General features: G+C 50.7%; 1 protein-coding gene across 1 annotated transcript; it reads right to left on the reverse strand.

Moving 5' to 3' along the window:
• Positions 1-2,201: 2,201 nt before the first annotated feature.
• LOC142050347 (myogenesis-regulating glycosidase-like) lies at positions 2,202-4,730 on the reverse strand. Its single transcript, XM_075078929.1, has one exon. It carries the CDS (start codon positions 4,595-4,597, stop codon positions 2,429-2,431), a length of 2,169 nt encoding a protein of 722 aa, XP_074935030.1. The 5' UTR covers positions 4,598-4,730; the 3' UTR covers positions 2,202-2,428.
• Positions 4,731-15,676: the final 10,946 nt, after the last annotated feature.

Genomic DNA, 15,676 nt, shown 5'->3' on the forward strand with positions numbered 1-15,676 from the left:
ATGGTCTGGGCTGATGCAAAATCCCAAAGGCCAAGCAGAGAAAAGCAGGGATTTTTATTTATTTTGTTATTATTTTTTGCTAGTAGGGCTGTGTGGTATTTAGCTCAGAGATCTTAAAAGATTAAGGGCAATAAATTCAGTCCCAAAAAAACAGACAGCCTGGGATGACACGATGGTCTGGGGTGAGTCCCCTGTCAGCAGCACCTCCAGCAAACAGCTCTTACTCAGCACTGGAAGTACAAATAACCAACAACCAGGACTGAAACTTAACAAGGCAAACAAGATGTCCCTCTGGCAGCACACGTCCCCAGGGTAGCAGGAGGGTGCGGAGAGGTGGCCACGGTGCCACCTGCTCACAAGATGCCTCCAGCACCAGTCCCCTGCAGCTCCCTGCAGCTCAGCTAGGCAGCAGGGATGTGCACTAGGGCAAAGATTAGAAATGAGTGGGGATTTTGGGGGGGGGGAAGATTTTTGCATTCAAATGGAACCAGGCAGCTCATATCACCCCCAGAGTTTGCAGAAAGTCTTGTCTTTTCCCCCAGCCTGTGATGCAGGCGGGTGGCAGAGCCATGTGTAGTCATACAGAGCATGCATTATAGGGGCAGAGGTGTGGTACGGGGTGGGCTGGAGCCTGGTTCTCCAACCTCGTCCCAGCACCATGGGCATCAGCTTTTGAGAAAGCTTTTTTCTTGCTGCAGCAACAGCCAGAGGAGTTTTGCTGGGGCCCCCGAGACACTCTGATTGCCCCAAGCCCAGCTGTCGGGGACCCCTTGGGGCTTCAAAGTGGCAACTGAGAGAGAAAAAATTCAGAAAGACTTTCTTGGCTTTGAGGGAGATACATTGGTTGATACGTTTCCCATTCCTGGAGCGGGAAAAACCTATGGTAAGAACCCAGAGGAGGTCTGTTAACTCTGAACACTGCTGCCAGACTGAGCTTTGCTTTCCCTTTCACATCCCTAGATTAAAGTGGGGGAGGCTTCCCTCCCACACCAGTGAAAGCCTCACTGCAGCTCCAGCTGCTTTCAGGGGCATCTAGAAGGTGTTCTGGCTCATCCCACTTGGCACTGCTCTTGTACCACTGTGACCAAGCACGGTCCTTGTGGCATAACAGACCCACTGATGGGTGACAAGTGTCTGTGCCAGTTTTGGGGCCACTTCATCTGAGCACCGAAACAGATCTAGAGTGAGTGCAGTGTTCTCCAGCCCGTTTGCTTTTTATATGGACCAGCTCTGGGGCAAACCCCTAAAGAAAGGAGCTTTCTCCTGGTCTGGGGCCACACACAGCTTTACTTCCCAGGTGCCTACTAGCAGTGTATTGCAGTCAGCAAAGGAATCACTTACTCACTTTGGGAAGGGGCATTTCAGCAAAGACCCCAGGACTGTCCTAAACTGCTCAGTCATGTCACCTTTAAACTTGTCTTTGCTTAAAAACAGAGAAGATTGGACCAAGAGTGGAGACCATTTCACAGCCTACCCCAAGCCTGCAGAAGTAGCTGAGATGCTTTCACCTCCATGGGCAGAAGGGTGCTGGCTCATGGACATGGATCTTCAGCAACACAGCTGGTGGCATGGAATAACATTTTCCATGGGGAAATAGAGGCAGGACGGCCCTTGGGCTGTTTTGTTAATAGTCTGAGTTTTTTCAGGAGGATGATGGCCAAATAATCTTCTGGGGCTGAGGGATTGTACCCTTTAGCTCTAAATGTGGCCTCAAAACACACATGGATCCTATCAGGTCCTAACCCATGCATGACTTGGTGCTAGGTTTTGATCTTGACCACCAGAAGATTTCACCACATCCTTACAGGCTTGGCTGGGCCCACATCACAGACATGGTTCTCAATAATTTTTTCCAGTAAAAGGGAGTGGTGGTGGTTGCCATAGCATTAGTAAGTGTTAGAACTTCTTTCTTTTTGCTCAGATAATTACACTGTGGGAAATGCAAACTACTCTTACTCCTGCATCAGAACCAGTCAGAAGTCTAGGCTGAAAATTCGGTGCTTTCCTCTTCAGGATGATCACAGAGTGTTTTTGTAAATAAATCTACTCTGCAGCAATTGCCTCCTTCAGTGAGTAAATAAAATTATAAATACCTCAAGGGATCAGCTACAAAACAGGGTAAAAAAGGAGTCCATGCATATTTGCTTTATAAACCAGAAGTGTGCATGGCATTTCTTGTTGGGAAAAGATCATGAGAGAGCCTGTGTTTCTATATGTTATATTTGTCATACTGCAATAACAAAGACACCATCCAATATATTTTAATAAGATATTCTACAGCACTCTCTGGACAAAACAGAACTCACAGTATTTTCTTCAAATTTCATACTGAAGTATTTCTACTTCAGAAACTAATAGAACTACCAGATCATGAAAGTCAATAGTTAGTTAATCCCTGGGACCATTGCATACCTGATGGAGGAGCCCGTTAGGAAACCCGGAGGAAATAGGCAACTTCGTCCAGGTCGACAGGATAGTCTGTGAGCAGCATCGGGGTCTTCTCAAACAACTCCCCCTTGTAGCTGCGCCACTTGCCCGCTGGCAGGTAGACGTCACGCTCCTGCTTGCCCATCTCCAGGACGGGTGCCACCATGAGGGTGTCCCCGATGAGGAACTGGGAGTCGATCCTGTGGGTGGCCTCATCACGGGGCGAGATCCACCAGATGGGACGGATGATGGGGTCGCCCGTGTCGGTGACTTCCCCGGCCAGCTCCAGCAGCAGCGGGGCCACCAGTGACTCGTGGAGCTCTGTGAACTTCTGTGCAATTTCCACCACCTCCTTGTCATAGAGCCAGGGTGGGATGGAGAACTGCATGGAGGGCATGAAGGCCGACAGCTCCAGCCACCGCACGTACAGCTCCCGGTCAGGGATCTCCACTGCCCCCTCTGTCTTGTTGGGGAGGAAATTTCCTCCAATCATATCAGGCAGTACAAATGGGTATCCCAGCATGCTAATGGTGAGCACGGTGGGAATGAGGGACTTGAGGCCGAGCTCATAGCTCCAGACGGAGTCACGGTCAATGATACGGAAGAAGCAGGAGATGTTCTGTGACTGGTAGCCCACCCGCACCTCGGCCAGCTCATAGAAGGGGATGGCCATCTCCGTGTAGCGCCGTGACCATATGCTGGGGTCTGAGAGCGGGCGGAAGGTGCTGAACTGCTTGGGCAGGTAGCTGGTCTCACCTGCATCGAACTTGAAGGATGAGATGCCGTACTTCTGTCGGAGCTGGCGCAGGTGGCTCTGGAACCAGTCCCGGGCTGCTGGGTTGGTGAAGTCCAGGATGGCCCCGATACCATTCCACCACTCCACCATGGCTGGCAGCCGCCCAGAGGGCTCCTTGATGAACAGCTGACGCTCAATCCCCACCCCAAAGTTGGAGGAGTTGTAATTTATGAAAGGATGAGTCCACAGTGTGACCTTAAACCCATCTTCCCTGAGTTTTGCAAACATCTCTGTCACGTTGGGGAACTTGACGGGGTCAAAGTCAAAGTCCCCATAGGCTTGCGTGTACATGTCATCAATTTCAATGTGGCTGCAATTGAAACGGTACTTCTTGATCTTTTCAGCAAATCGCAAGAGTTTATCCTGGTCAATATTGTTCTTGTAGAGTGCCCAGGTGGACCAGATGGGGTATCGGAAGGCGTTCTCGGCAGGGATCTTGGAGGGCTTGTTGAAGTACCTGCGCACCATGTACTTGTGGATGGAGGTGACATCGGAGCCCACGCAGACCCGGTAGCTGAGCTCGGGGAAGGGCTGCTGCCCCGGCGGGGGCTTGTAGGGCGAATCCTTGTAGCGGGCCTGGAAGAAGAGGGCACGCTCAGTGGCATTGAAGCCCAGGTGGAAGGGCACGGAGTCGTTGATCTTGATGGCCGCCGCCTTGGACGAGAGCCAGTAGCGCTCGAGGATGCCGCCAAAGCTGTCGCGGAAGGAGTAGACGTCGCTCGTCACGTAGGGCACGGGCTCCTGGTAGCCGGCCAGGCGGATGGGCCAGTGCTGGGTGCTCATCTCCGAGCCCCCGTACCAGTGGGCGTCCTCCCAGAACATGGTGTGCTCCACCGCCGGGCCGGCCGCCAGCTCCTCCCAGCGCACGCGGTAGCACATCACCGTGTCTTTGGGCTTCACCGTCTGGATGAAGAAGTTGAGCGGCCCCCTGCCTGACCGCGTGCAGCTCAAAATCTCACCCTCCTTGGAGCACGACTCCAGGTCGAGGCTGCCCGAGCGGAAGGCCAGCCGGAAGACCACCTCCCCGTGCTGGTTCCTGATGACAAAGCCATCCGCCCGCAGGTCCATCAGCTCCGTCTTGAGCCGCTCTGCTTTCCTCAGGGACACCGTGTAGTAGCACCAGGCCACCACTGCGGCAATGAACAGGATGAGGCCCAGCATGATGGCCCTGAGCATGGGCCTCAGCTCCTTGGAGGGCTTCTGCTTCACTGGTGTGACATTTTTAGGCAAACGCATTTCTTTGGCATCCCCCCTTTGAGCGTTTCCCTGTTTTCCTGCACGGTGGGTAATAAGACTCTCCATGTCTCCTTGTTTAGAAACTTTTCTGCTGACTTTGTTTTCCAACTCGTGGCCATAAAATCCAAGATGCTGCATTAAAGTGTTTCGAGCTTCTGTCCTAAGCCTGACCACTTACACCTGCAGTGTTTTTTCATGAAACAAAGGTTTATAAACACACAAAACAATTAAAATTTGCTAATTTTTGTAGCTCCTCTTCTCCCGTTTGTAGTCTGGGCAGCTCCCTGTCTCTGCAGCTCTCCTTGCCTTGCTCTGTGTGGCAGCTGCCTCTTCACTGGCAGCTGGGCTGAGCTTTCTCAGAGCAGGGTTGTGCCAGGATTCCCATCACCCTTTCTTGGCTGCAGCGTCACTGTGTCCCGCAGAGCAAGGGCGAAGGGATGAAAATCAGGCCAGAGCCTGGAGGAGAACGGGGCCAGGGAAAGGGGCTGGTACCTGAGCATACAAGCTGGACATCACAAGCTGATCTTGTTATTACATTAATTCTAGGCCCTGCCAGATTTTACCACCTGTCCACAACCTCTCTGCATCAAATGCAGGCAGAGAACTGCTGTGCTGAAGTGTCCAGCTTCTGCCTGCTGTTCCCTACCACCCCCCGGGTATGCAGCCAGAGAGTGGTGTTTATCTCCCTGCATGTGGCTCCTTCCTGGAGCTCCATGGGGACACTGGGACAAGGGGATGCATGCACTTTGTAGCCGGCACCGCACTGCTCCCGGGTGGCTTCGCAGAGCCCTTCAGCTGTCTGCCCTGCTGCCCGTCCTGGAGATGTCACCCCAGGACAGCCCGTCTTGTCCCAGCAGGGGAAAAAGAGGATGTTTGCCTACACCCACTTCATTTTTTTATCCTAATTCAGTTTTTTTAACTTGCAGCCTTATGCCAGGCAAGCTGCTACAGTGCAGTGTGGGTGGAAGATATTTAGGCACAGAGTTTGGGGTTGTTAAACTTAAGTTGTTGCAAGACCAGACTTACATTAGAATCTTTTTTTGCTGGAAATGCACAAGAAGATGACACACATCCCAGCTGCACCAAGCACCACCAAGGCAGCCGATGCAGTGCAGCTTGCAGCATCTGGAAGAGCACTCACTGCCAACAAGAACACCAGGCAGGGGAAACTGAGTCAGGTGGCTCAAGGTAATGCACTCTGTGCAACTGGGCTCCCGGCTTCCCAGTCCTGGGGTCTGTGTAATCTGACAGGATGAAAATTTGCAGGAGCAGCCTGTATGGAGAGGAGGAAAAAGAGCCAGCTTGCTCATCTGAGCCTTGCCCAGCAACACCTGCCAGGCATATTCACCCGCACCGCCATGACATCAGTATCTAAGTATACAGAAATGATAAGCTTCCCAAGGAGCCATTAAAAATACCAGAGGTCACTGCATTTGGGACTGATCACAGCAGCCTCCCAAGTACCCAAGTCCACCACTCAGTTAGTGTTTGTAGTGTGCTCTTAGGATGAGGGAGGCTTTCCTGTGAAAAAGAGCCAGAATAGATAAAAGCCTTCCTGGATGAGCCCTGTCTGGGGTAGGTGGTGTGAGAAGGAAGGTCGCGGCTGGCCCAGAGAGATGGTGATCAGGGACAGGGACAGTTTTGGGGAGCAGGTTAGGTTACACATATGCTCGGGGCATTCTGCCAGCCCCAAAGTTCTCAGATCTGGCAGCCTCCCCAGTGCCAGCCCTGCTCCTTACAGAGCTTTGCAGCTCCAGCTTGGGTGGTTTCCAGTGAAACCCTGGTGTTTTTGCAAAACAATCTTTTGCTTTGAAGATGTTTTTATGTTCTGGGTCAGTCCTCAGTTTCTGCCCTCAGAGCTTTCCTCCTCTTCTTCCGTCTTCCTTTCACCCTCCCAACCAGCCTGGAGACAGGACTCTCCTTTAAGTTGAGCCCCACCATTTTCAGGGAGAAAAAACAAGGAAGGGAAAGGAAGAGGAAAATAAGGTTTTCAGGATTTCTGCTTTTTTTTTTTATATTAAACAACATTTAAAAAAAAATACAAGGACATCAGCACTCAAAAATCCCTACAAGATTAAAGGATGTGCAGGAAGTATCCCAGCATTCTATGCAGTGATTTCTCTCCCAGGCAGTTGCTCTAAATCCCTCAGTTTACCCTGGAGGCAGATCAGTGGCAGAAAGACAGTATACAGGTGAGGCAGGGCTCTTGGGCTCAGCTGTCCTGTCCCCAGGGCCTTTTGGGTTTTCCTCCCTTTCGTGATGTGGTGGGATGCTCTGTTGATACCCTAGTCCTGCCCCTCCCAGAGGAGACATACCATCTGGGAGATGTGGTCAGTAGGTGGGAAGAGCAGGTGCTGGCACATCTGGAGGCAGAGCAGGATGAAACTGGGATTTCCCACCACAGTAAGGCAGTCTCTGAAGCTGCCTACCCTTTGAGGTTTGTGTCTCAAGAAAGCGTTAAACATCTGCTGGCCAAGCTGGCAGCCTGAGTGCTGCCGGGGGGATGAGAAGGAATCTTGCCAAGGGGTGTGCATCAGTGACCCAAAGCCCAGATCCAGAATTTTCCTTGCTCCATCCATGGGGTTATGGCATCACAGCATCCCTTCCCCAAGAATATTTAACCAGTCCTTGCAAAGCCTCTCTGCAATTAACCCATGCAAGTGCAACCACTTCCAAGCAAGGATGGGTTGAAAGCCAGATGCCCAAGGGGTGCAGGCACAGTTGTATTTTATTTGCGCTGGTTGATCATGTGCTGATCTGGTATGCATGGCCCTATCAGTCCCCCAGGACCTTCCTCAGAAAGGAGCCAGGGCTTCTCACCCTGAAGATCTAAGAAGCCCTTAACATGCACAGATTAAACATTGACATAGCCAGCACCATGACATGCAGAAAATGAGCTAGGACTTTAGACCCTCTTAGAGTTAAAAGGGAGCTAAGCAAGGGTTTCAAGTGATGAAATGCATGTCATCCAGCTCGAAGGGCAGCTATGCGCCTAAACCCCTTTGTACACCAACCCTCAGAGCCTCCTCCAGACCGAATCTATCTCCAGCAACCCCCCCATATCTCTTGGCTAACGTGTCACAGGTTTGTCAGGCCTTCATCCAGGTCCCAGCTATGTGACACCTGAATCCTCAGACTTTTGCATTTCCAATGTGTTTACCTGCCTGCTGGTGCAGGGAGCGCGTCATTCATCAATCAACCTGTCAGGAAGCAATTCTGTCTTTAAATAAATGGATAGTTTTCTATATTAAGATTCCTTTTATAACAGGTTAGCAAACACTTAGCAGTCACTGTCAGACACTCGTAGGGATTGTGTATGACATGTTCTAGCAGAAAGTGCCACAGGTAGCTGTAAGTCATGGCCATAAACAAACTATTGCCCTGTCAAACTCTTGATTAATCATTTACCGAGCCCTTTTAAACCGTTTCAGTTGGGATTTTTTAACAGAAAACACACCCAAAGAAGAAAGCAGTTTCCATCAGCTCTCATTTCCCTTGGCAGCCTGGCACATGCAGGCATCGTAAATGGGGGTTTTATTGTAAAGGGGACCAGGGAAGGCTTGTTTACCGTGTATATAGATGACGTGAGAAAAGAGGTATCTGCTACCGCTGCAGCCAAGGAGGGGGAGTGAGGGGGAGCCAAGGTTATCGCATGAGCTACCACAGATTAGCTACAAAGCCAACAAGACTTAACAGAATGGGGAAGTGGCTGCAGAATGGATGCGGAGGGTAAGGTGACATTGCCAAGGACAGTCTGCAGTCCATGGGGTGGAGGTAGGGTCACTGATGTCCCTGGATGTGGCCAGAGTCCCGCTCATGGAGTGATGCTTGATCCTGCCCCTCCTAAGAGCTGGAAAAAACTCAGAGCTTGCTTGTGCCCCAAAGCAGAAAGGATATTAGCCACAGAGCTGCATGCACCCACTCACCCCAGCTCTGGGCTTTGAGCAATTCCTGATAGCTCCAGCGAGGGCAACAGTGATGGCTGGCCTCACTACATCGACCCTTGGTCCGTGGGGATCTCACCTGTGCCTTTGGGCTGAAACAGCAGTTTGGTTCATATTAACCCCATATCAGCAGACAGCCTGACCTGCCGGGAGGCTTGCGGATGTATCCTGCAGGGATGCACCAGTGGCACGGAGAGACCTGCACCAACTCACACCCACCAGACTGCTCTGAGCAGGCTTATTTCTGGAAGCCATAGAATCATAGAATAGTTTAGGTTGGAAGGGACCTTTAGAGCTCATGTAGTCCAATCTCCCTGCAATGATCAGGGACATCTTCAACCACATCAGGTGGCTCAGAGCCCTGTCCAGCCTGACTTTGAATGTTTCTAGGGATGGGGCATCAACCACCTCTCTGGGCAACCTGTGCCAGTGTTTCACCACTCTCACAGTAAAAAATTTTTTCCTTATATCCAGTCTAAATCTACCCTACTTTAGTTTAAAACCATCACCCCTTGCCCTGTCACATCAGGCATTGCTAAAGAGGTTACCCTCTTCTTTCCTATAGCCCCCCTTCAAGTACTGGAAGGCTGCAATATGGTCTCCCCGCAGCCTTCTCTTCTGTAAGCTGAACAACCCCAACTCTCTCAGCGTGTCCTTGTAGGAGGGGTGCTCCAGCCCTCAGATCATTTTTGTGGCCTCCTCTGGATCCGATCCAACAGCTCCGTGTCCTTCCTGTGCTGAGGGCTCCAGAGCTGGACGCAGCACTGCAGGTGGGGTATCGCCAGAGCAGAGCAGAGGGGCAGAATCACCTCCCTTGACCTGCTGGCCACGCTTCGTTTGATGCAGCCCAGGATATGGTTGGCCTTCTGGGCTTCAAGCGCACACTGTTGGCTCATGTCCAGCCTTTCATTCACCCGTACCCCCAAGCCCTTCTCAGCAGGGCTGCTCTCAATACCTTCATCCCCCAGCCTGTATTGATAGCGGGGGTTGCCCTGACCCAGATGCAGGGCCTTGCACTTGGCCTTGTGGAGCCTCATGAGGTTCTCACAAGCCCATCTCTTTGGATAACATCCCATCCTTCTGGCATGTCAACTGCACTGCTCAGCTTGGTGTCATCCACAAAATATCACTGCTCAGCTTGGTGCCATCCATGCTGATATGGGGGTCTGTGCACTGCTCCTCATGGCTCCTGATGCCTAGAGGATTTTTAGCTCATCAGAGTGTGAAGGTGGCTGCACAGACTCTGCTGGCTTGTGCCTGTGCAAAGTGCTGCTGCAAAGCTAGTAACCTATGCAAGCCTGACAATGCTCTAAGCCCCCTGGAGCTGTGCAAATCCAGCTCAGGTCTAGAGCAGAAATATTGCCTGGGCTTTTTCCTTATTCATAGGATCCCAATCCCTCACTACTGGGAATAAAGCAGAGTTTACTGCACAGGTCTTTCAGTCCTTATTGCTCTAGAAGCCGGCAGTGGAAAGTCCCACTCCTGTCCTCTTATATGAACAAACTCCTCCTTCCCAAGCTGGCAGAAAAAAAAACCGCAAAAATCAACTTTCTCCCCATTTCAGGGTCTTTCTGACTGCTGAGCCTGCACACTGTGTCCATGTGCTGCTCCAAGCTGCAAGTAGTGGGCACAGCATCCAACTGCACGCTGAGAGCAGCTCTGCCTTACATCCTTGGGAAAGAGCTCCATCTGCCGAGCCAGTGGCCCAGGGATTGCTTCCGGGCTTGTCCCAGGACTGTGGGGTGACTGGTCATCAGGCATCTGCTGGGCAGCACCAATCTGTTGCATCGGGATCAGTGCTTGTGAGTATCTCCAGGGAGTTTTTGAGGTGCTTTCCCCTGATGAAGTAGCAAAGCAAGCAGAGAACAATAAGCAAAGCGCAGGCAAGGGAGAAAAAGTTCATCACGTGCCACAGCTGCACAGGCTGGGGGACAGTGGAAATACAGCAAAAGGCAGGCGAAAACAGTGCTTCATCTCAGTTTGCTCTACAAGAAGTCCATGAGCTGGGCTTATGCCAGGTGAAGGAATAAGCTAGGAAGAGACCTTGGTCTGAGCTGGGCTTTCTCCCATTTAGAGCCAGGCCCAGCTGGAGGCTTTGCTTGGAGAAGGAGGCCTTGACCTGCCTGCAACAGCAGCGAGATAAAGATCCTCGATGCTTTAAGGCTTTCACCTAGGAGGGGAACCACTCTTAGTTATTATTTTCTTGTGAGAAAGACCCAGAGAACTACCGTGAGCCTCAAATGCTCCACCTTGTCCTTGAGGGATGCTTCAGGCTCTGCATGGATCAAGACAACCGCCTGCCAGGATGAGGAGTCCTGGGCAATTTATCTCATACTTGCCTCTGTGGGACTTCTTGCAGCGCTGATGCACACACAGTGGGAGATGAGGGTCTCAGGCAGGCTGAGGGCATCTTCTCTGGGCTCCCCAGTCTCAGCCTGCTGCTCACGTGGGAGCAGGGCTGCAAGGACCACATCTAACCCAGGCACCTCTGGAGATGCTGCTTTATCTCAAACCAGCTCCACTTCCTGGCCACAGGAGAGTTTTAATATAATATAAATATAAATGTATAAACAATATAAATATTTATAAATAATATAAATAATATAAATAATATAAATAATATAAATAATATAAATAAATATATAAAATAATATAAATGTAAAAATCTCTTTTTCCTTCTGCATCCCTTCTTGGAAATCTTTACTGTGGTTATTTTCCTATACACTGGATCCAAATAATTCACTGCAGAGACAATGCCATGATGGCCAGACCCTTCAACTTGCCTCAGCACTTATCCAGCTTCTACCAGGGCAATGAAAGCCCATCTTCAAAGTGGATGTGGATGGAAAAATGAATCGTGATTAGTAGCAGCCAGATGTGATAGGGGTTCTACCACAAAAACTCAGCTTATGAACAATAAGCAAGTGAGACTTCCCTGAATTTTTTGGAAATTACCCAGCATGGCTGAAGCTGATCCTTTCACAAACCCTTTGAACCAGGCATCCAGACAGAAAAACCTGCAAAAGGCCAGACCTCTAAAAGAAAGCTAATGAGCATTTGCACCTCTGGCCAAAGAAGGTTACTTAGGGAGAGAGGAAAATTTCATCCCTGAAATACTGAACAACTAGAGAAGCCCCCAGAGCCCCAGCTCTCCTCACCCCAGGGACCTGGTGCGAGTTTTGCCATCCCAGTCCTGGGATGACACTGAGCATACAGGATTGAGCTCAGATTTTAAGATAAGAGTTTTGCTGGCTCTAATGCTGGGGTGAAAGCCTAACAGGTGGCTGTGCTGTTTCTGTGCATCCCTCAGGTTTGAGGCTAGTGAAATATTCAGCTCCACTTGCTCTCCCAGTGGCTGTGTGCTGGAAAGCAGCACCGGTCCCACACCAGACGGAGCTGCATGTGGGTTGCTGATGAGTGATCCTTGTGTTTGAAGATGTGGTGGGTAACACCATGTGCCTATCAGGAGATGAAGTTTCACTTGCTCATTACTTCACTCTGATTAAATTCACCATGAGCTGCAAAATGAAGAGGAAAAAGCAATGCACCCATCAAACTGATGATGGAGCCAAGAACAAGGCTGCTCCATGGGACTCAGGTCAACAAGGACTAGATGGATGTGGAAATTACGTGACTGAGAGCCAGCAAATATGGAACTATTCTGTTCTGCATTGGAGAGACCACAGATGGAAAGTAGCTTGCCCTCTTCTAGGGGCAGCCTAGGAAAATTGTGGAAATGTGTGGAAATGATTTGAAGAAAGCATCCCTACCCATTAGGCTATGCTATGCTGTAAGCAAGCCAATGCATCACAGAAGAATGGGCTCTAAGGCTACAGGGCAATTTTATATGCAAATACTTTCTTGCATGTATAAGCAATAACACCAAAGTGGTGTCCTGAAACCCTAAAAGTCTCAGTGGCTGATGTTCAACTGATTAATTTTGGTCTGTGTTGACAGGTCACTTTTAGACTGACCACTTTTCTCCGGGGATTAAAAATGGCATTGGTTTCTGGTTTAGGGTCTCCTCTATCTGGTGCTAGTGGGAGGTTCAGTGGCAGCTTGAACATCCTGTATCTCATTAAGGGATTGCCAAAGCCAGGAAAAAAAAATTGCCTTTGGATACAGTGTTAAGTTGCATTTCTGGATGGAGCAGATCTCCAGATGTGACAGAGTGTTGGTCCAGTGCCCCAGGGCAGGGTGGTGGGCAGCAAGGAGAGCAGCTGGGTTCTGTACTGTGGCACCCTTCGTCACACTTGATGCCAGCCAGAGGTGATGGCACCAGACCCAGGAGACAGCTGAGCCGAGATGCTTCAGGACATCACATTGGAAGAAGAGGACCAGCACATGCTCTCTAGAAGAAAAGCTGGAGACGTTTTAGATAATCACAGAATCACAGACTGGCAGGGGTTGGAAGGGACCTCTAGAGATCACCTTGTCCAACCCCCCTGCTTGAGCAGGCACACACAGAGCAGGGGCACAGGACCGTGTCCAGGTGGGTTTTGAATGTCTCCAGGGAAGGGACTCCACAGCCTCCCTGGGCAGCCTGTGCCACTGCTCTGTCACCCTCACAGGAAAGAAGTTTTTCCTCATGTTTAAGTGGAACTTCCCATCTTCCAACTTGTGCCCATTGCCCCTTGGCCTGTCGCTGGGCACCACTGAAAAGAGCCCGGCCCCATCCTCCTGACACCCACCCTTCAGATATTTATAAGCATTGATAAGATCCCCCCTCAGTCTTCTCTTCTCCAGGCTGAACAAACTCAGGTGTCTCAGCCTTTCCTCATATGAGAGATGCTCCAGGACCCTCATCATCTCAGTAGCTCTCTGCTGGACTTGCTCGAGCAGTTCCCTGTCCTTCTTAAACTGGGGAGCCCAAAACTGAACACAGTCCAGATGTGGCCTCACTAGGGCAGAGTAGAGGGGCAGGATAACCTCCCTCCACCTGCTGAACATACTCCTTTTAATGCACCCCAGGACACCATTGGCCTTCTTGGCCCCAAGGGCACGGTGCTGGCTCAGGGTCACCTTGCTGCCCACCAGCACTCCCAGGTCCTTCTCAACAGAGCCCCTTTCCAGCAGGTCAGCCCCCAGCCTGTCCTGGTGCCTGGGGTTGTTCCTCCCCAGGTGCAGGACCTTGCACTTGCTTTTGCTGAATTTAATTTTCCTTCCTTTCTTTCCTTTCCTTAGGGCAAGGAAGTGAACATGGCTTAACAGCAGGTGAGAGATGTTATTTGAAGCAAGCTACCCTTCAAAAAGCTGAAATCACACCCTGGAGAATAAAACAGCTGGATTTCCTAAAGGCTTTGCACAGCATTTAAAAGGCCCCAACAGGAACAGAGGAGTCTCAGAATAAGAGGGAAGGTCTTGGCAAGGTTAAATATCTGCAGGAAGAAGGGAATTGGTGGGAATGAGGACATGATCATTCTCCCCATGGAGGTGACAGGGGTCTTCCCAGGGCAAAATCTGAGCTGCCCATCAAGCAGAGGCAGGGGACTTGCTAAACACACTGGTGTTGGGAAATCCTGAGCTGAAAACGGCAGGAAGAGAGTAGGGGACACACTATTTTCTTAGTTTTCCCTCAGCACCCTCTGTGGGTCCCTGCTAGAATCAGACCTGGAGGTAGACCTGTAGCTTGACCCTGCACGGTCCTTTCCATGCTAAAACTACAGCAAAGATCCATGACAGCCCCCTGCCTGGCAGGAAGAGAACACCTTCCTGGCACATACAGGGAAAGGCTGTCTAGGTGTTAAAAAGCAACTGCGATCCAGTGGACCGGGAGAAATCTGGGATTCAGGAGCTCAGAGTGTCAGCCTTCATGGCTTTGGGCAGATCATATCCTCTCCATGCCTCAGTTTCCCTTGTGTGAAATGGATGGAAGAGCCAGGAGGAGAAACACAGATGTACCAGCTCGCAGGGTTGGAGCAATAGCAGGATCCATGGTAGAAAAGCACAGTGACCTCTTCACCAGGATACTTGCTGTGATGCTCTCCAACCCACAGGAAGACACCTCCACCCCGAGCTCTTCCCTCTTTTCCTCCTCCTGTGGGAGAGACAATGCTCACTCGGCGAATGAGGTGGGGAATGTTTACATTTTCAAGCCCAGTCATGTGGAGGAGAGTTTAACTTCTGTGTTTTTTAAATTAAAAATGTCCGGTATTTAGTGCAACTTGACGTATTTCCATGGGGAAAAGAAACCAGTAGTCCCAAAGAAACTAGCTCTGTGGTATTTTTCTTGAGCGCAATGCTATGGTTAGGCAGGAACAACCTTGCCAGGGCAAGAACCCCAACCTTTTGTTTGGTTGAGGATATCCCTTGTCATATCTGCATCTGCCTGGGAAGAAGTCAGTCTGTCTCGAAGCCAGACCCCCCCTCCGAGAGGGAAAAAGCTGGGAGCTATCAGCCCAGGGCTGGGCATGGATGGGAGATGTGACATTGGTGCCATCCAGGACTTGACCCCAAAAGTAAATGCAAAGCCATCACTTTTATGTTTTTTTTAATGCAAAAGGGCTAATGATATAACTGGATGAGAATGACCCCAGCAAGCAGGTGGGACAGAGAAGCACAGAAAGGATGTGGCTGAGTGGGACCATCTCGCTAGAAAAATTATGTTCTCCTGCTGCTGTTTCACCTGACAGACTTTGCAGCTGTACCTCAGGGAGGGATGTGTGGTTTTCCTCCGGTGCAGAGCCCAAACAGCCACACGAAAAGCCAAACTCGATCCCAGCAACCCTCAGGATGAGAATCAGGGCAGACCCACAGCTGGACCCTGCTCCCCCACCAGAAGCTTGGCTCCCCCCACCATTACCCTCCGGCTCCCGGACCCCCGCAGCCAGTTTGTGATGTTTTGTCTCCACTGTGACCTGTAACAGTGCTTAAATTCATCTCAGTAGGGATATTTCTCCCTAAAGAGAGAATGTCCGTGTGATGGAACAGCTGAGTGCAGGGTTTCAGCAGATGCATCCCACGCCCCTCCGGGCAGTCCTGCTGAACTTTGTCTTTCTTTGCCCGGCCAGCCCTGCATCCTCCTCTGCTCCAAGCACTGGTGAGGGCAGCCTGCCAGCCTGCTTAGCATTCAACTCTCATGGCTGGAAGCAACTGTGGCTGCTAAGTAGCTGAGCTTGGCGGCTGCGAACATATCGGTCCAGCGTCCTCCCCATCCTGGCTTGTCATATGATTTCTCCTAAGGGATAACCGCTGAGCAGGACCACGTCTCCAAGCTGATCTTTTGCTGATAAGCCGGCTGCCAAGTCTCCAGCACTAAGACAAAAGAGTTTTT

Source organism: Phalacrocorax aristotelis, chromosome Z (genome assembly GCF_949628215.1).
Source record: "Phalacrocorax aristotelis chromosome Z, bGulAri2.1, whole genome shotgun sequence".
Lineage (NCBI taxonomy): Eukaryota > Metazoa > Chordata > Aves > Suliformes > Phalacrocoracidae > Phalacrocorax > Phalacrocorax aristotelis.

What these genes read in the sequence shown, in the direction of transcription:
- LOC142050347 (XM_075078929.1), bottom strand. Translation starts at nt 4,597, where the DNA reads ATGCAGCATCTTGGATTTTATGGCCACGAGTTGGAAAACAAAGTCAGC.